General features: G+C 42.1%; 1 protein-coding gene across 1 annotated transcript in view; it reads left to right on the forward strand.

The window, feature by feature from the left end:
* The window catches only part of klf7a (Kruppel-like factor 7a), a 43,248-nt gene extending 28,989 nt beyond the window's left edge, over positions 1–14,259 (forward strand). Inside the window, exons 3-4 of the mRNA XM_046063548.1 lie at positions 6,467–6,590; positions 10,026–14,259. Of these exons, the coding sequence (XP_045919504.1) occupies positions 6,467–6,590; positions 10,026–10,077 (176 nt within the window). The 3' untranslated portion in view covers positions 10,078–14,259. The remainder of the gene's footprint in view (positions 1–6,466; positions 6,591–10,025) is intronic.
* Positions 14,260–20,250: the final 5,991 nt, after the last annotated feature.

Here is a 20,250-nt window from a genome sequence, read left to right on the forward strand (position 1 = left end):
AGAAGTGTGTTAGACTGCGACTCTGCGTAGGGTTTTGGGTGGGTAACTGCTGAAATAGAAGGGCAGAGAAGTGTGTTAGACTGCGACTCTGCCTCCTGGTCTCAACTCTGGGTTGTCATGGATTTGGTCCACTAATAAACTTGGCCAGATTTCTAGAAATGAGAGCTGCTCCTTCCCAAGTGGGATGGATGCCGTCTCTCCGAATCAGACCAGGTCTTCCCCAGAAAGTCTGCCAATGAGCTACAAAGCCCACATCGTTTGCTGGACACCACCTCGACAACCAGCGGCGGAATGACGACATGCGGCTATACATGTCATCACTGGTCAGATTTGGCAGGGGTCCAGAGAAAACAGTGTCCGACATTGTTTTTGCATATGTAAACACCAACTCAACATTAATCTTAGTGACCTCCGATTGGCGTAACCGGGAGTCATTACCGCCGACGTGAATAACAATCGTACTGTATTTACGTTTATCCTTAGCCAGCAGTTTCAAATAAGACTCAATGTCGCCCGCTCTGGCCCCAGGGATGCACTTAACTATGGCCGCTGGCTTCGCTAACTTCACGTTTCTCAAAATGGAGCTGCCAATGAGTTGGTTTCTCAGCGGGTGTGTCACTGAGTGGGGAAAATCTGTTAGAAACGTGAACAGGTTGATGGTGCCCCGTGGGCTTTGAATGCTTACAACTATTCCTCCTTTGGACAGTCACCCAGCCACCCCTTCCTGGCTGCACAGGAGATGCCGGGGGACGGCTACCACAGGCTAACTCAGGCCGTTCCGCATCGACTACCGAGTACTGGCTAGCTACAGTAGCTAAAGACTGATCTACCAAGGTGCGGAGCCGGACTTCTAAATCACTGAGCCTCGCCTCCATGTCTAAAAATAAACTACACTTATTACACGTACCATTACCACTAAAGGAGGCAGAGGAGTAACTGAACATCTGACACACCGAGCAGGAGAAAGTAGGAGAGCGAGAGGGAGAAGGAGAAGCCATCGCTAGCTGCTGAGCTAAAGTCGCTAACAGCTAAGCTAAAGTACTGTAGCTTTAACTACAACTTTTGAACTACTATGAGATTGAACAGCAGTCACTAAAAGATGGAAAGAACTGTGAGTGTTTAGGCAAAATTACTCTAAGAATAAGTGTTTAGTGGACAGTTGGCCGCTGTAATCTAGCAAATGTAACTGGTATTTAGGGAGAGCAGCACAACGCTACCAACACACAAGCACTGGAAATGGAAATGAGTCGACACGCTTACTGCAGTACGTCAGCAACGTCAGAGCAAGACAATACCACCTCCGTGTGTGAGGAAGTGTCTTATTACACTTATGTTTGATGCTATGTGTGACATTTTTTTTTTTTTTTTACCAGGCACGATTTATGTAACCCTCTTGGTGAGAAAAATTAACAGAAGATAGGGGCTAGTATCTGGGGTTGCAGCCATTTTTAGCCTTGCTAGCAGCATGGCTCTACAGATGTCAATATAGGTCCAGTGGGTCCACCACTTTGATCCAAACTGAAATATCTCAACTATTGGATGGATTACCATGAAATTTGGTACAGAGTCAGGTAGCCCTCAAGATGCTAGCGCCATCAACAGGTCAACATTTCACTTCTGTCCTATTCTATACTTTAGTTTATTACCAAATATCTGCAAAACAAATGGCTGCCCCATCAGCCTCAGCTGTAATTTAGAGCTAATTACAAATAACAAATGATAGCATGGTAACGCTAAGACAGTGTACAGGGTAAATATTATGCCAGATTAACATCAGCATGTTAGCATAAGGTGCGTTCGAGATAAATGCAGCTGACTATCACCGACTTGATGGTCTAATGTGAGCTGCGGGTGACTGCAGGGGCGGGGTATAAAAATGGTTCCATCAAGTCGGACACATTCTACCTGCGCTAAAATGACTGAGCTCAGGTAGAGATCAGGTCAAAGTGTGGTTCCAATAGCAGCCTCCTTGCTCCTGAGAGGTTTTAATGTCATGTGACATGGTGATGTTTTGCAGCGCTGGCAAAAGTTGGACACAATTTCTAACCAGCATGCCTTATGTTAAGTCCAGTATGCATGAAGTCAAACCCATCTATTGTCATTGTGAGCCTGTTAGCATGCTGACGTTATCATTTAGCTCAAAGCCCTGCTGGGCCAGTAAGTACAGCTTTACAGAGCTGTCCAGAGCATGGCTGTAGACTTGTTTTGTCACTCTTTCTTTCTTGAATTTTTTCATCATCATTTTGTCAAATGTCAGAAAAATCTCAAAGCCTAAGAAATCATCCTCATATTGCACATTTAGTCCAACCAACAGTTTAAAAAACTCAATTTATTATGATATAAAACAGATGCATGTAAGCAAATAATTCTCTAAACTGAGAGGCATTTTTGCTTGGAAAATGACGTAAACTTTTGATTAATTTTCTTTGACTAATAAACGAATCAACTAATGGTTTCAGGACTTGTCAGATCAAAATTTCACCTTTAAACACTGGCATCCTTTATTTCTCCATCCAGTAAATTCATTAAAAATATATAATGATTTAATGACATATAATATTACAGATAGCACCATAAAGGGATCAGTTTCTAGAGGAACCCTCCCCCTCCCCCCCGAGCTTATCCTTGTCACTTAAGGTACTTTGGATAAAAGAACCTATCCAAAGAACATCTGTCTTGTTATTCAAACCAGAAATGTAGAATGATGAAAGGGGGACATGTCAACATAAGATGACAAAAGGAAACACAAAAGCTCAAGAAAAGGCAGAAGAAGAGGGGCGAGTGACGTGGAATGAAACAAAGAGTAGATGGAGACAGAAGACAGGAATGGGGGAGGTACAGTAGAGCGACCCTCTTCAGAAAAAGACAGCAGTGCCACAGGCTCCCCCATTCACTGAGCCATTATCCTGACAAGTTTAAAGATGTCATTACTCAAATCCTCTTTTTCTTAGTTGTTATTTCCATAAATTACTGACGGAGAAAAGGCTACGATTTAATCTGGAATTAGACGGGCTGAGTTGAAATGACAGTGCCCTGTAGAGCTTTTTGTGAATAGGCTTATGGAAGATAAGGAATGGTACAATTAGATTTTGGGCAGTGTGAGGGAACGGGTAAAACACGAGGACTGTTGGGTTATTCTGCCTTCTTTCTGTTCCTCGCTGTCTTGCTCTTTCTCCACTATTTCTCTCTCTCCAGTTCTCACTTTATTTCATTCCATATCCATCTTTTCATAACATGTCTGTCTCTTTATATGCTTCTCGCTCACGCTTTCAATTTATTGCTCTAGTGTTTTGCCCCTCTCTCTCTTTGGGCTGAGGCCAACAATTTGAGTAAAATATGTAACTGCAATTTTTCTGACCAATATTGCACCCTATAAATTAAACTCTGGGCCTGTATTTTTGGTCTTCATACTATTTAACAAGATATCTTGTTCACCACCCACACATCTACACTTTATAAATGTTGCTTGTGTAAGTCAGTTCGTAACTTTCAAGTACTCTTGGTTTTCTGTAGAAAATGTATGAAGATACTGTATTATATTAGTGGGATGCTTGACATTACTCAGTATTATTAAAATTGAATTGTGAAGTTCATAACTAACTCACCCCAACTCCGGTTCTTGACATTTGAAAATTGCTGATTTAAAGATGTTCATCTTTCAACCCTAGTTTTTCCATCATCTTCACAGTCTGTCTCAGTTCCCCACCTTTTATCTTTCTCTCTTAAACCAACCTCTCCCTTTTTGCTCATCTCCAAGCCTGTAGTGCTACTTGTGGACAGGGACCTGTAAAATGTTCTCCAAGAGCCTAATGACCTCAGAGACCCGGATGCCCTGCCTCAGCTCCAACTAATGGAGGGAATGCAATTAACTTCAACACTGGCACCTGAGAGGCGGGAGTGGGTGCATGCACGGGTGTGCGTGTGAGAGCATTCGGAAGTCATAGATTACACATAATGGGATTACAGTGACTCAGGAAACACCCAGCTATCAGATTACAGATGAGAAATATGTGATTGTTTATGTGATTACTCCAAAAGAACATTTTCAAGGGGGAAAAAGCATTTTGATTGCACATCATTTTTGCCTGAAATGAGTGAATGTCAGCTAATGGGGGTTTTATTGAATCATGTAAAGCGAGTAAAGCATGCTTTTCAACAACATTATTGTCCACGATGCTGATTCTTTAAATCAGAAGAAATAATCCACTTAGCTTCATAATTGACATTATGTGTTTTACAGGCAAAGTAATCCAAAAGTAAGAGAGCATAATCAGATTATGCTGCTGATTTTGGGCTAATCCAGTGGATTAGGTTCCTGATTTTAAACTGCCAATCAGTCAGACTTCTTGCAACACTGTTTTGTTGAATAAACATTCCTTGTCCAGTTTGTGCGTGAATGTCAGTTTGAGAAGGCGAGCATGCACCTGCTCTACTTGCCTGTAAGTATGAGGGCATCTTGAGGAAGGGGGGGGGGTGGCTCTGTTGCTATGCAACCAGGGGCAGCATATCGTTGGAGGAGTCGGTAGCTGAGTAGTTATGTACTGCTGCAGGCTCTGGTCTGGCCCCCCTTCCCTCTCCTACTACTGCACTACCACCACTACTACCACCACCACGCTAGCCCAGGCCCCCCCTCCCCTCTCTTGCCCCCGTACAGCTCTACGGTTACCGTCGCTAGGCAACTGCCTCCGTACTCTGCCAGCGTGCTCGGTAATTGGCCGGTGGCATGGCGGCGTGCCGTTGCCAGATCCAGCCAGCTGCACTGACTACTGCCTCCTCATGTTTCAGTGCACTCCCCCTTCTCACACACACACACATACACCCCACCCCCTCACTCTCGTTGCTAGGCAACACATTCAGGCATCCCTGCCTCCCGGGAATTTCATTGGCCAGAGTGGGATGGCCCAGACCTGCTGCTCTGGGTGTTTCTGGGAAGTGAGGCAGTATGAAGGGATATGTGTCCACAATGGGACATGCATGGATGGATAGGAGTAGACAGGGATAATTTCTGGGTCTGTAAACCAAAAGCACTTCAACTCTACACCTTTTCAGTAACACAAAAATGTTTACTGAACAGCGTTAAAGAAATTTTAATGAGAAATAAATTATTTTCATACATTAATACATTAAGTTTTGTAATGTCAGTTTGTATTAATTAGTGGTGTTTTCTTTGCTATTTTTGTCCAGCGGAGCTCATTCTTTTCTAACTTGTTTATTTATCATCTCATCACCTCTGTTTCTCACCATCAACCCATACATGACTCCTGTTAATAGAGTGCTCTGTAACATGGCCACTCACTGAGTATATTTGGTAGAAAGTGCGTTCGCAGGTCATACGTTGAGAGACCTGTCCTGTTTTTTTATTATTCGCCTTGGCTTGAGCCATTTGGCTTTGCATTTCAGGACAACTTTGCAATGAAATTGCGGCTCATGTTAGTGGCATTTAACAAACTGAAGAAAAGAGAAATGTACCTTTTAATTTGAATATAGAAATACTCTATACATTATTGATTTTTTAAGCTTCTGCCCCATGAACAAATCTGCAATTCAATCAGTGAATTTCTACAACAGTTGGTACAGATAATGGCTTCAGACCACTGCTGTCTTCACACATGCACTCTTCTCAATCTTGACTGTCTTCACAAAGCAGTTGATCCATTGATTGTGTCCCTTTTGACACTCACATTCAACAAATTAAGCCTGTTTTTGTGTCAGAGCCACTCATGCAGAGCTGGTCAGTGTGTCAGTGTGAACACGAGCCACCGGTCCAGATGGGATGTGACTGATGCAGGTGACATCTTTGGTGCTGGACGCAGCTGGCAGATTGTGGTTTCCTTGCCATTATGCTGTGTGACTGGCCTAATTATCAGTACCCCCTCTCCTGCCGGCATATCTGCAGCCTCCTCTGCCTTAATCCACTTCTGCAGCACTTCTCTCCTACTCCACTTTCCCCTCTCCTGTCTCATCTCACCTCCTCTTCTTCTCACTCTCTCATCCACCTTGCCTCTAATCCCTCCACCCCTCATCAGCTCCCCCTCCACTTCTTCTCTCGCTGCACTTCTCTCTACCCTCTACTCCTCTTCTGCGTGTTCAGCAAGACTGGAGACCAGTGGGAGCTTCTTCATCGCAGTGTTAAACATTGCTTTGCTCTCTTTCCAGCGCCTAAAAAAAGGGATAAAAAAAGTGAAAGGTGGCACAGGGATCTTTATCAGTGAAACAGAAAGAAAACTCCTGTGGAATCACAATATGCAGGATACAATCTTTTAAACAGAATCTCTGCACGTAGACCTCAAATGTGCAAACTGTGTCAAACATCAGCTTGAAGGCGCCAAATATTTGGATTCACAATTCCACACCAGTACCACAGAGATTTATTGCACGACCCCAGAAGAGTGCAGACAAATAAGCGTGTGATTGGTGGATGAAACGGGTGCTTATGCGTTTATGTGTTTTTTTTTTCATCCCCCAGGTGAGAAGCCGTATAAGTGCTCGTGGGAGGGCTGCGAGTGGCGATTTGCCCGGAGCGACGAGCTGACGAGGCACTACCGCAAACACACTGGCGCCAAGCCTTTTAAGTGCAACCACTGTGACAGGTCTGTCAAAACACAACTCTCCCTCCTTCCCTCTCCCTTATGTGTTTTTCTTGCATTTTCTAAGGGTTATTTGAAGTAGTTCCACTAGTACAGCCGACTATATTTTCCTATTGTGTTTTGTACACAGTTTGGTTCAGTAAAGAAGTGCTACAAGATGCTGGTAACACACCCAAATGTCTTTGGTACTGACCCAGTTTAAAAGTGTGCTGCCAGGATTACTAATGTGCTCTTCTGCAACACACGCAAGACCCAACCTGCTCAGTCTTTCATTGGGAATCCAAAGGGTGCTTATTCTGCTCTATACCCACATTAGGGCCTGAGCAGCATATAAATAGTGCATCTCCTCTCATGATGTTTCATGGCCTTGATTTGGAGGCTGCTTTCACACTGGGACAGAGGTGTAAAATGGTTGTAGAACCCATCACACTAGCACACATCACTGGTATTCATTTGAATTTAAGTTTTTGGGGTTTGTAATAATCCATACTCATATCTGTTAACCATTAATATAGCTATTAGCTACAGCTTATAAATAATTTATTAAGAATTCCTTAAAGAAAAAAGTTTTTTATGTGTTGGACTTCGTAGAGGAAAAGTGTATTTGGGGAATATCTGAAGCCACCATGACCCAAAATACAGGTCTGTGTGTTACTGTAAATAAAGCCTCAGGCTGCCCTGGTGATTGGAGTGACTATGCTGTAAACCGGATGATTCCTTCTCTGATATCCGTTACCTAAGTACCGAGTGTCCTTGAGCAGAGCAAACTGACCAGCAGAGCAGTTTTCCACGCATAGTATCTGTGTGAAAGTCATTCTTATAAATGTAATCATTCAGTAGATGGGGCAACTCGTTACTTGTCCCCTGCCACTTCCCGTTTGCTGTCTTACAAAGCAGAAAATAGCCTCCTCATCTTAAACAGAGGTGTAGAGGCGCATGGCTTTGCCACTTTCAAGAGCGCATCTGATGTAATTGGCCCGCGACTCTGCTCCTTAATTAGTCGACCTGGCTCCTGTTTAATTATGAACCAGAGCAAAATGTTAATTTGCCGGCCTCCTTTAAGATGTGGCTCCGGTGACAAAATCATCAAACATTCAGTGGCCTTTATTCGCTATAAAAAAGATTAGCTTGACTCAGACCCAAAAATCTTTACTCATATTTTAATTATACCCCTCTGTCTATTATCCGTCCCTCGCTGACACCTCTGGGATCTCGGAGCAATATTGTCTGCAGGAGCCACCACAGTATTTAAGGAGATGAAATTTTGTGTGAAAAGGTCATTTTAAAGGTATTGCACTGTGTATTCTAAAGTTTTATTAAATGTTAGTGTATGTTTTTGCGTTCCTACTGTACTGAGTACTTATAGCAAATGAAAAAACACTTGAAACCTGGGTGTAGATACTTTACAGACAACTCTTTGACAGACCTCTTAGAGAATAGGTCACAATACAGCATGTTGTTGAATGTATGTGACCTCTTGAATCATGTATAGGTTCATTATGAAAGGACAAATTGAAGTCCCTTTTCACCTGGGGTACTTTGCCTTAATGTGTATGAAAGAGTGTCTGTGTGTGTGTGTGTGTGTGTGTGTGTGTGTGTGTGTGTGTGTGTCTGTGTGTGTCTGTATGTGTGTGGGAGCAGAGGGCCAGGCGGTGTCAACTTAATCAGGTCTCAGCTGGACAGACTGTAAATACAGTATCCCTCCCTCTTCCACCCTGATTTCCCACCTCCCCCCGCTACCAGACCCTCCCTGCAGGCACATCCCTAATTTGGGCCCACCTCTGTCATGTGTCACAAGGCGCCCAACCCCTCCAGCCCAACACACACACGCACATGCAGACACCCTGCTGAGATGAAGGAAGAGGGGAAACAGGGGAGACAGAGAAGGGGTGGAAGATTGACGATGGGGGTGGGGGTGGGAGGTGGAGTGGGGGGGGGGGGCAGACCCACGGTGTGCCAGCTGGTGTCGTGCCCCCGAGTCGTGACTCATACTTTACCATCTGTCTCGGCGAGCACACACACACACACACACACTCTCACAGTGACACACACCCCTGCATGTCTCCTGAGCCATTCATTAATCTCACATGTTGGTTGGCTTGCACTCACTCATGTACACAAAAACAGTGATACACACACAAACACAGATACACATGCAGGTGTGACAGTAAGACAGATGACATGGCTCGTCACAGTGTAACTCCCCCCCTTGGCCAAACACTGATTCATCTAGACATCTTAGACAGTTGCCTCTGTCTCAGTGGAAAGAGCCAATCTGAATCTGCTGTCAAAAAAGAACAAAACAAAATCAACAGTTGCAGAAGGGGAGTCTGACTCCTGAACTGGGGCTTCAAATTGAAATGCATTTTAGTTTAGTTTGGTTTAGTTTTTTTTACTTATTTAAAATTATTTGTCAAGAATAGGAATAATCCAAATGTCCAAATAAATGTCCATTAAAGTCATAGTCATAGTGACAATTAACCTGTAGTGGTTTTTCCTTTTGGCTTAACAACCAGACTTTACGGCCACAACAATGTTCTGCACTTGCTTACTTAAATTTGACTACTTTCCAGCACATTTCCTGGCCTTCTATCAGAAGAACATTCACAAAGTGCAGCAATTTGGGAGCAATTTTGTAGAGTCTTGTTTCTTTCAAATTAAACATCATTAAATTAAACCACTTTAGTAAACTCTTAAACAAGTCTCCATCTCAAATATTTCTTAACACACTAATCACCACAACATGCCGCTCCCAATTACCTAAAAGAAAGCAACACTTGCCTTTTTTTTAAAAGCACTCCTCTTGGGAATGGAACTGTTGTGTTGTGTTGTGTTGTGTTAGCTCAGCAAGCATGCAACAAAAATACTGTTGATTCCGTAGTGGTGATGAAAAAGTAGGTCTCCTAAAATGGGCTGGATCTTTATGTACGTATGCATGAAATAAACAAAACGCCAGCTGAAAGCATACATCATGCCAATTTGTGTCAAACAGGTTGAAATAATCAAACATTTTTAAAAAGCCTTGTGGTGGAAAAAAACACGTGTACTTCCAGAGCAATTTTTCACTGCGCAGCTACGCCCTAGAAATTCTGCAAGCCTGATTTTAGATGAGAGGCTTCGATTCATCTAATTTAGCTATCGTTTTACAGCACATGTTTTGCATGCTGCTTTTTTTTTCTTCCCCCTCCACGCAACTGTTTCAACAGATCCATCTGCAGGCTCTCTAGTTATTCATGGCGCAGCTGAAGTCATTAGGAGTGCTGCAAAAAAAATTGCTGATTATGAATTAGTTACACATATACTAATTGCATGTGCATTAGTGGCTCAGCACTCACTAGCTAACAGCAACATTTAGCGCAATCGACAGAACAAACTTCTTTCCCCCGCATTGGTAACAAGCTAACAAGCTGTTCTCTGTTTCACTCTCTTGGGTTGCAGGTGTTTCTCACGGTCGGATCACTTGGCGCTACACATGAAGAGGCACATCTGAGGGGATATGAGAGAGGTCAGCAGGAGTGGAAGCGAGGGGAAGGGGATGGAGGCGCAGTGGAAGAAGGAGAGGGAGCATCATCTGCAGAAAAATAACACCATGGATGTTAGAGAGAGACAGCAGGATGGACTCAATAAACACCAGATTTGGCCATTCTGGACTAGAGGGAGAGGCACCACACAGGGGCGCTGACTACAGACAGAAACAAAGGCAGGCTGACAGACAGATCTTAAGTGGCTTGTCTGTGCTCAACCAGTGTGTCCATGATTCCATAGTGACATGTCGTCACCTCACAAATGTTTCCTGGTGTTGTCGCGTGGACGACACAGACGCTCCATCCCACCGTTCGTATGTGTCTCAATTGGATGTCACACGCTGAATGCTGGACCACGTGCCTGTAGTTGGCAGCTCTTTGTTGCAGTCGCCCTTGCAGTCTTCTTCTGCAATCGTCCCTTGGTGGAACGCTTCCAAAATGTCAGCCGTGTTCATGCAGCAGTGCTCCATGTACCAGCGAGCTCACCAACGCCGGACTGGACCAGTTGTACAGTAATTTTAGCTGCCAGCAGAACTCCTGCTGTTTGTATATTCAAGATTTTCTCTTGTTAGAACGTCCCTTGAGCTGAGGAGAACAGTTAATTTCCAACAGTAGCTAAAGAGCATCATCTCACAGGGTAAGCTGGCTTTCTCTCCCTCAAACTTGCTACAGCCTTTACAATTCGCCAAAGGGTTTATTATCTTATATAGGACAGACAATAATTTGACCAATTTTCATCTGACCTCTGTCACACCTTCCAACTGGATCCATTTATAAATCCTTCTGGTTCAATGGCATCGGAGCACTTGTTTGAACGGAGCATTAGATTGGATTTCCCGAAGATTTGAAGATGCGAGTGTGTTGCACTGACGTGCTGTGAAGACTGATTGAGGTCACTCAGAGGACTGGCTTGCTTTATGAACACCATCCATTGACGGTTACCACTGGATGAGGCTAACTAATCTACTCTGGGAACTCTGTTCATCTCCTAGAATGTCAGCTGAACCCGACCGTCTCAAGAGATGCTAGATGGCTCCTAAGAGTGTTGTTTCCTTTCCGGGATCTTGGCTCTTACGAGTTTTCGTCAAGAACTGTTGCACAATTGACTCTTTGCAAACTTTTTGTTAAAAAAAATGCCTCACCGTCCTGAACTGAGATAGACAATACGGGACTCACCAAACGCCGGCTTTCACATGCCGTCAAAGTGTGGACAGCCACATGCACAAGTCGAAGCAGCTAGCTGACTGTGAGCACACCAAACGCAAACAAGATCACTATGTATGATAAAGGCTATATTGTTTCTAAGAAAATATTCTCCTATTTGTTCAAAACAGACAATTGAAAAGACCATTTGAAGAACACATTGGAAATGGATGCAGCCAAAAAAAAGTGTCTACTAGATGCCTGAAATGATCTCTTTGGCCTTTGAGAGTGATTGGCATTGAACTAGGCACTGGGTTGAGGAGGGTTTTTGTCCTGTTCACACCGCCCATGCAGAACTCTTCCAGTTTAGCAGCTCTCAGACTTCATTTCAGAGAAAAGCAGAATTAAACAGCTCTCCTTATCGGCCCCTATGCATATCCAAGAACATTCCTGCGGACTTCCTGACCTTACACGTATGTCTAAATGCGGATTTCTGCCCTGCTGGACACGGAGGGACTTGTAGGAAGACACATGACACAAATTCAATCAATTGGGTGGCTCTTCTCAGAGCAAATCAATGTGAATGTATCAGTTGTAAGTCTGTACACTTTGCTGGGCCCATGAAAACACTTTAGTGTGGTTGGTAAGGTAGGTTCTCTATTTCACGTTAGAAACAAATGGTTGGACTTGGCAGGTAGCTTTTGACATTTTACTGGTCGTACTGGACCAGCGGGAGGTCAAGAGATTTCCAGTGGGTGGCTGAGATGGGTTAGGGGAGGAAAAGATCTGCTCAGTCAGCAATGATAACTGCCCCATCAGCTCATGAAACTGCAGTGGAGTGAAACCCCCACGCACACACACAAGACAGACTTATGTACTCCTAGAAAACTGGAATTTACATTTGTCCTTGGTGATCTGACACTTGTCCAGTAGAACAAAGACACATACAATCTAGTTGTCGCTCTTTGCCGCATTACACTTAAGGGTCATGTCTTTAATTCACAAATAGAAATTAATTTTGGGTGAACATCGACTCAACTCAAGCGCATACAAATCAAACAGGCAGCTTGGACAAACGTAGATTATCAGGATTCTTAAGAACTCGATTGGGAACAGCTATGTCAAGGTGTTTATTCTTTAGTTTACAAGATTTTTAATACTTTGAGGCAAAGTGAAGCACACAGCAGTCTGCTTTTTGGCAGGGGAGAAAGTAAATTGATTTCACTCTGTATACCAGAGGCGCATTTCAATTTTGGATATGAATGCAGCCCAGCTCAATCACATCTAGACATGATCTGTCTGCGGCTCTGGAAGCAGAAGCTGTATCAACCTCCTGTCTTGCATAAATATTGAACTCTTTCTGTCTAAGCGTGCAAACAAGCCAGATTCCCCTTTATATTGAACATCTAGGTGTTAGACCTTCACTTGCAAAGACAGGAGGGAGTGACCACAATAGAAAACCAACTGATACAAGTTTTAACTGCTGGTTTATTTTCAAGGTGACTGGAAATTCTTACAGGCCGTCCAGGTTGCAGCTACAGCCCTATCAATGCTACCAGTCAGTCTTTGTGTTTGTTGGGATTAATAAAAGTCAAATATACTGACAAACATTTGACATTTGGTCTTAAGATCTAAAATATCCTGTTCAGATGGAAATGTCAGAGCAGGTTAGCAGGTTAGCAGGTTTGAGGTTTTCCTACTTAGCCCAAATCTCCATGTGGAAGATAAAATGAAGAATAGCAGTTTAACCTGTGGGTTAAAATTGTATCATCAATGGCAGCTCTACTTGTGTGTTTCAGTATTTCAGCGGGGGCACTCTCCCGTTTAACTGGATGGTTGCGAATGTGTGGGAATGTGCAGCTCGGGGTTAGTGTTTGTATGTTTTTGTTCATGTTCTGTACCAATCACAGACTGCTTGAGGATTTTGGACTGAAACACCGAATGTGTCGGGTTTTTTTTCATGTTCACCGAGACTTGAGGAGGTAATAAATGGGGATATTCAAATTACAGGACAGTTGAAAAGTTTTCTCCTCATGTGTTTGCCGGGAGCTCTAACACTGGGATTTCAAATGTGAATGTGTTTTCTGAAAAAGGTTGTTTCATGTTGTCTCCGAGGACGCGGTTCAGTTCTGTGTCATCTCAGTGAATGATTGCCAATTTTGCTGTGCCTGTGTGTTCTTCGTCTGTTTGTATTTGCACTCTGAATTTTTGGGAAAAATCACTTGCATATTTTCTGTCCTCTTGTACACAACACTTCCCACAACGACCCTGGGTGATGAAACACGGATCAGAAAGTCTGTATAGTAGTTGTTTTAAGCACAAATGTACACACTCGTGCGTACATGCCCACGTGGATTCACACGCATTGCAGACACACATCTACTCAAAACCACATGCATGTAGACACTCCCTAAACACGCAGATTCAAACATGCATACATGTGCCAGCACATCCTGCTGCCACACAGTCAACCATAAACACCACAAATGCACGTACACTCACTCTCTCTCCATCCTCCTAGTGTTTTTTTCACCGTTTTTCACACCTTCTGAGAATCAGAGATCCACACAGCAGCTCTAGCTCTCAGCGGAGGGGGGAAACACACATTACTATGTGTGACACCGCCTCTGTTTCCACCAGGTCTGAATTTGAAATCAAACGCACCCCCTTTTTCTACCAGCATCCCCTCATGGCACCCACCCTCCTCCACCCCCACCCACCCCGAACCTTCCATTTTCTCAGATGTGATCCTTTTCAGCTCCTCTCCTCTGTCCGACTCGCCCATTCCCCTCCACCTCCCCTCCCCTTCTCCACCTTTTTCCTCCGTTGTCTTTCTCCTTTTCTTTCGCTGTACAAAGTGTTTCAAAATTATCATTTGTATATTATGACGTATGGGTACGATAATGTTCTTTATTATGGAAAAATGAGAAAGATTTATTTTTGTTACTGGTTTGTTTCATAATTCCTTTTTTAAATTGGTATTGTAATATCTCTATGCAAGGAACTGTTCGGTGAATCGTTTTTATTTAAGAATGTAATTATGTGTAATAAATGGTAGAAGCAGTTTGGCATGGAGTATTCATGGTTCTTGACTGGTCTGTTAATGGCGGTTTCATCCGGCAACAATGCACCTAATCATCCATCTTCTCATAGAGTCTTTTCTGATTTCTTATCAAGTCTCAATCACAGAGCCATTCATTTTGCTGACAATGAGTGCCCGGAGTACATTCACATACCCTTTTGCTTTTATTCTCACTGACCAGACACATGTTGGCTTAGGTTTGCTGCATTTTCAGAGTTAAATCTGCAAACCAACTGGGTTAGATTGGGCAGGAAAATTAATTTACACCCTCCTTTTTGTGCTGTTTGCAGTAAACCACCCCTGGATGAATAAAAAAAGCCACTGATTTATCATTCCTTTTGATCAAACACAGGAAATGGGCCAGAATACCTTCACTTTGCCTGAATGCACTCTCTCGTTGTCTCCCTCTGAGGGAGCTACAGCATGTTAATTACATCTGTTACCAACCAAGGTGATGACTTATCCGCTATTCCTGCCTTTTGACCATGACTAGGTGATAAAAGGGTAATCGAATAACTAATGGCTAATTAGGGAGTAATTACTCCCTGGTAAATGGCCCTATGCAGTGTATTAATTCTCCTTGGGTCTGGCAGTGAGAAACTCCCATAAGGTTTTTTGTTTCATTTAATGCTCCCTAATTGAAATGGGCACCCTCATCAAGAGCTTACATGTATCTGTCGAACTTAATGTTCTTTTATCTGTAATTACAGACAGCCCCATATTATCTACCTAAGTAGACCTACTATGTCAATCCCAGAGACATGTTATGAAATTAGAAATGATGGAGTCATTTTTCTGTAAAGGTCGCGTGTCCCATGAAAGCTTTTCAATCATCATTTCCATTCCATGTGAGTCCAGAGCTAAATGGTCTTAATGTGTTTCAGCAGAGGAAGGACCACATTCACATCAACACTTATTCATAAAGTTTAAGGCACATTCAAAAATGTGGCATGATGCAGTATAATTCTGTATATCTGAAGGCAATATGTTTTTTTTTCCTGGTATGTTTCTGCTATAGTCCCAATTAGTACAGCCATGCTAGCAGCAGCGTTAGGCTACACTTAGCAACTGAAGTGAGCTAAATGTTAATGGTAGCATGGTAACATGCTTACAATGTCAATGCTAACATGCTGATGTTAAGCAGGGGTAATGTTTACCATGCTCACCATTTTTAGTACAGTGTGTTAGCACGTTAACTTTTGCTAATTAGCGCTAAAAGTACAGTTAAGGCTGATATTCACAAGTTTAGCAGCTACTTGGTCACAAATCCATGTATTAGACAAAGTAAAATTTGACCAGATAATGGTGCTAGACGGAAAGCTAAGTGATCACCAGGTTATAGCAATTAATCCCGAGGGAGGCACCAAATTTCATGGCAATCCATCCAATAGTTGAGCTATCATCTGCATTAACATAGTGGACCAACCGACCAACAGAGTGATCTTACTAGGGATGAGCGATAACACCACTGTATCTGTTCAACAAATTAAATGATCTGTGTCTGTATCCATACTCGGGACTGACAGTGCTAAAATCTGGACGTGGGTGGAACTAACCGGAAGTTGTTATTTAAGCATATACAGATTAGGTTTTGAGCTTCAATGAAATGTTTTTACATTTTTTAAAAGATTTCTATATTTATAGTTTATTAGAAAACAGATATTGACAGATTTTACTCCGATGAAACTCGTACCGGTAAAAAGTACTTTATCTGTACCAGATACTCATTTCAACCGAGAACTGGCTCAACCCTATATACCATCCCTCATGTTAGTGTGGCTAAAAAGGTCATGCCATACACCAAGACCATAAACATTTTCGGTAATACTATCCTTAATATATACACGCACACATTCCACACATTTTCTTATTTTCTAATAGCACTTGACAGCTGGAGAATCAATGCACAGACACACTGTGGAATGAGGTGGATTTGTTATCCAGCTAATTACACCGGGGATCCCAAGCAGAATAATCTGAATAATAGAAAAGCTGAGTTGATAAACATGACTGTTGAATGCTTGGTTACATATACTCTGTCACCCTGTCCTCTCTGTTGTTTCCATTCATTTGCATCAAATGATAGCATCTATGTAAATCTTGTAGGATAAATGAGAATAGGATTATATGATCCTGTGATATTATCTTATGTTATTGTAAACATGCATGTATAGCTTTCAGATTTAGCTTTTATTTAAAGTACTTGACTTTAATATGTGTACATACTATATTTATTCCATGCATGGGTGACAGCAACGTACTTTATATGCACAGAGAAGCAAATTTTTTAGGTAGCTGTAGGTATCAGAAAGCTAAATTCAACCCTATTTTTGCAACATTGAATCAAATTTAAAAGTGAAGAATGAAAATTTAATTTTAAAAAGAATTTAAAAGTGTAATGGTAAACACAAATTATGGCCAAAGGACAGTTTTTGATTTTTCCAGACTTTTCAAATATACTGTCTCATTGTTTGGGATCCTCCCGGCTTATCAGCTTGCCCTTGAATCGTCTACTGTCTCTGCTCCACTATTCACTGGCGAAACACCTGAGCACATTTCAGAAATGTTGTCTTTGCTTAATATACAATGATTCAATGCCATTGAAATGAAATTTAAATGGTGTGACAGCAATGAATTGAAGTGACTGTAATGAAAGAAAGACTGATTCTTCAGGCTAGGCAGTGATTCACTTAACCAGCAGAACGTAAGGCCTCTTTTTTCATGTGGCTGTGCAACAGAAGATTTCACCAAGGGAGCTGCCAATGCCTGTGGGTGTCTTGTAGGCGTTTGGCAGCCATATAGGGATGTTATTGTCACATCTGGCAATGTGGAAATGCCAGCATACTGGGAAGCAGAGCTACAAGTTTAAAGCCTCCATCACAATATCTTATTCCATGCTTTGACTTTCAGTACACTCTGTCACTAACTCGGGTGATAACAAGAACGCCTTACTAAGACTACACACAACTGCTTAGCAACTAATCTGCATTAAGACAAGCTTCAATCTGAAACACCCCAAAATCTCCTGTTGCATTGCCCACGCAGAGTAGAGATCATCTAAAAAGAGAATGAGGCTTGTCCCATGAAGGGTTGTGAACCATGGATTCTTTGGTGTCATGCCATGAGCAGCCAAGTGCTTAGGTATTTCCAATTATAGGGAATATGTCGAGGCGGCCCTCTGTAATTAAAGCCTAATCATGCTGGTGGATTCAGAGAAGCATCCTCATCAAGCTTTCATTAGTCTCCCTCCTTGTGATGCCCAGCAGCAACCCAACCCCCTTTTTGAATGCTCAGATAGCCAGTTCCCAAACCCGATCTAGTTATTTAGTGGTCTAAGATTATGCTATTAAAAGTTATTTTCCAAATTCTAACAGTAACAGCAAAAGACAGAAAAGGAAATCTTACTTTGTTGTTGAGGCCTAAAAGCAATTTTCTAAAATAAAAAAAAATGTTTTAATTAAATCAGTATCTTAAAAGAATTTGGCACTAGAACAAAGAAAAACAAAATTTGATTTGACAAATTCTTGGAAGCAGGTTGCACTGCCAGTTTCTTTTCAGACATTTAGAATTAGCAGATAAGCTGACTTTTTTGATATACTTCTGCTATTTTATAAAAGAAGGCTTGAATAGTACACTGCAGTAACTACATTGTGTTTATCTCCCTAAAAAATACTTTTTGAGCTAAACCTTCGATCGATCCAAAACTGTAGTAGCTTTGTTTCTGAGAAAAGGGAAATTCATTTTCCAACTATGAGTTCTCATTGATGCCTCATAACCCCCCAAAAAAGCTGCATGACCCTTGAAACTATAGTGTGTCCTGCCCTAGATGTACAAGAGCTCTGTTTTCAAAGTGGTTTCCCATTCCAACTGGGGCAATGTATAATGTGGATGTATCTGAACTTGTTTCTCCCCTCCAGCTCCTGAACGCTCTCACACTTCAGAGACAGATTTGAATGAAACTACAGGCAGTATCTTGTGTTTGGGGAGAGAAAGAGCACCTGGATAGGCTGGTGGTGTGTTGTGCTCTGAGAGAGATCAACCAGAGCATCATGTGAGAGCACCTGGCTCTCCTATATGCTGTCTGTTTGACAGACAACACAGACACCTGGAAGCCCAGTGAGAGAGTGCAGTGTAAAAGCCACTGCTCCTCTACAGGGCCATGCATTATGCAGGAATCTCTCTCTCTCTCTCTCTCTCTCTCTCTCTCTCTCTCTCCTCCTCTGCCCCCTGCTCTGCGGTAAAAATAGATCAACAGACCTGAGCTTTCAGCTCTTTTTTTATGATTCTCACTTTCACTTGGATCTCACCAGGTGCAGCGGCTGTTGGCTCCTGCCTCACATTTCTTTGCCTGAATGTTTGTGTATCTGTGTGCGAGTTTAAACACCCAAGTAATTGCACACAGTTTTGAGAGTGCGCGTGTACATGCACATGTGCTGAAGCATATGTGCATGTCAACCAGTGTTAAGGCTGTTTTATCAGTTTGTCACTGCACTCAGATTTTGATAACAGTGGGTCTAATGAAGAAAAACACTTTTTCCAGTTTGGTGTGGAAGAACTTTACTGGCCTGCACTTACACCTTTATGATGAATTGGAACATTGACTGCAAGCTGAATCTTATCAACATCCCAACATCCTAACCTAATTGGCTGAATGGGAGAAAATCCCTGTAGCCAGGTTCAAAATCTTGTTGAATGCCCTTACAGACAAATAGAGGCTTAGAAACATAGTAATTGTTGCCACTGGTTTAGAAATGAAAAGTTAAATAACCACATATGGGTGTCATTTTTCAGCACCCATATACTTTTGGCCCCATATTGCACCTTCTATAGTACAGACATCAGTGGAGACATAGATAAATTAATGTATTAGTTGCTCCTGGCTGCTTGGTTTGACAAACTTACTTGTATTTGTATCAATATCTCTATCTGTATAGGTCCAATGTCTAAGAAAATCTGCCAAATCCAAAATGTTAATACCAAAGCTAAAAATAATTGCATGCATGTGTATGAATGCATCAGCATAGTGCATGCACATTTAAAGTAAAGGTCCCTTGTTGCTGAGGGCAAAGGCTCCCTGAAGACCATTGATCCGTGTCCATGACCAGGTCTCTGACTCCTCCCTGATTGCCATTCCACTGCTAATTAAACAGTCCTGCTTAACGAGTTCACGTTGATAACAAGGTTGGAAGGAAAGGTCATCCTATCACGATCACTTCAACTGGACACCGTCAATAACAACCCCGCCTGAGAGGACAGGTACAAACACACACACACATATACAGAAGTAAAATTCCAAAGGATAAAGGAAGACTCATACACTTTTGTTTTGAGACAGAACCAAAATGTGCTGGTGCAGAATTGACTTCTTTTGTGCTGGTCGATCTTACATAAGCTTTTTTTTTATTGGTTTGAAGCGTCACTCTTGGGAATGAGGGAGAGCAATAGCATACTCTTCAGTGACTGCATATTTTATCTTTTTATTGCCATAAAGTTACAAGTTTTCCATGTTACTCCTTGAATTTTAAGCCTTTGAAATATAATCCTTTGAAATAGCATTTAGACCATCATGGAGCACTAAAATTCTCCACTGAAAGACTTATGAAATAAATTTAGTCCATTAACAGCACTTCAAGGGTGCTGGTAGGTTGGCATGTTTTAGCCCATTATCTATAAATGTACATTACCTATAATCATTTTACAAAGCATACATTAAGTTTTTAAAATCCATCTGAATCAAGAAAAAAAACTTGCGAAGACTTTAAACTTGATTAAGATGGGCAATGGCATCAGAGTGGATTTTTCCTCGCCTTTTTTTTTTGGCAAAAGTTACATTTTGTAGTTCCTAGCAAGGATTGTTTTCGTTTAGCAGATTTGAAAGTTAGCCGTTCAAAGCATTGACATAATATGTTTTTTG

Source organism: Micropterus dolomieu, linkage group LG01 (assembly GCF_021292245.1).
Source record: "Micropterus dolomieu isolate WLL.071019.BEF.003 ecotype Adirondacks linkage group LG01, ASM2129224v1, whole genome shotgun sequence".
Taxonomy (NCBI): domain Eukaryota; kingdom Metazoa; phylum Chordata; class Actinopteri; order Centrarchiformes; family Centrarchidae; genus Micropterus; species Micropterus dolomieu.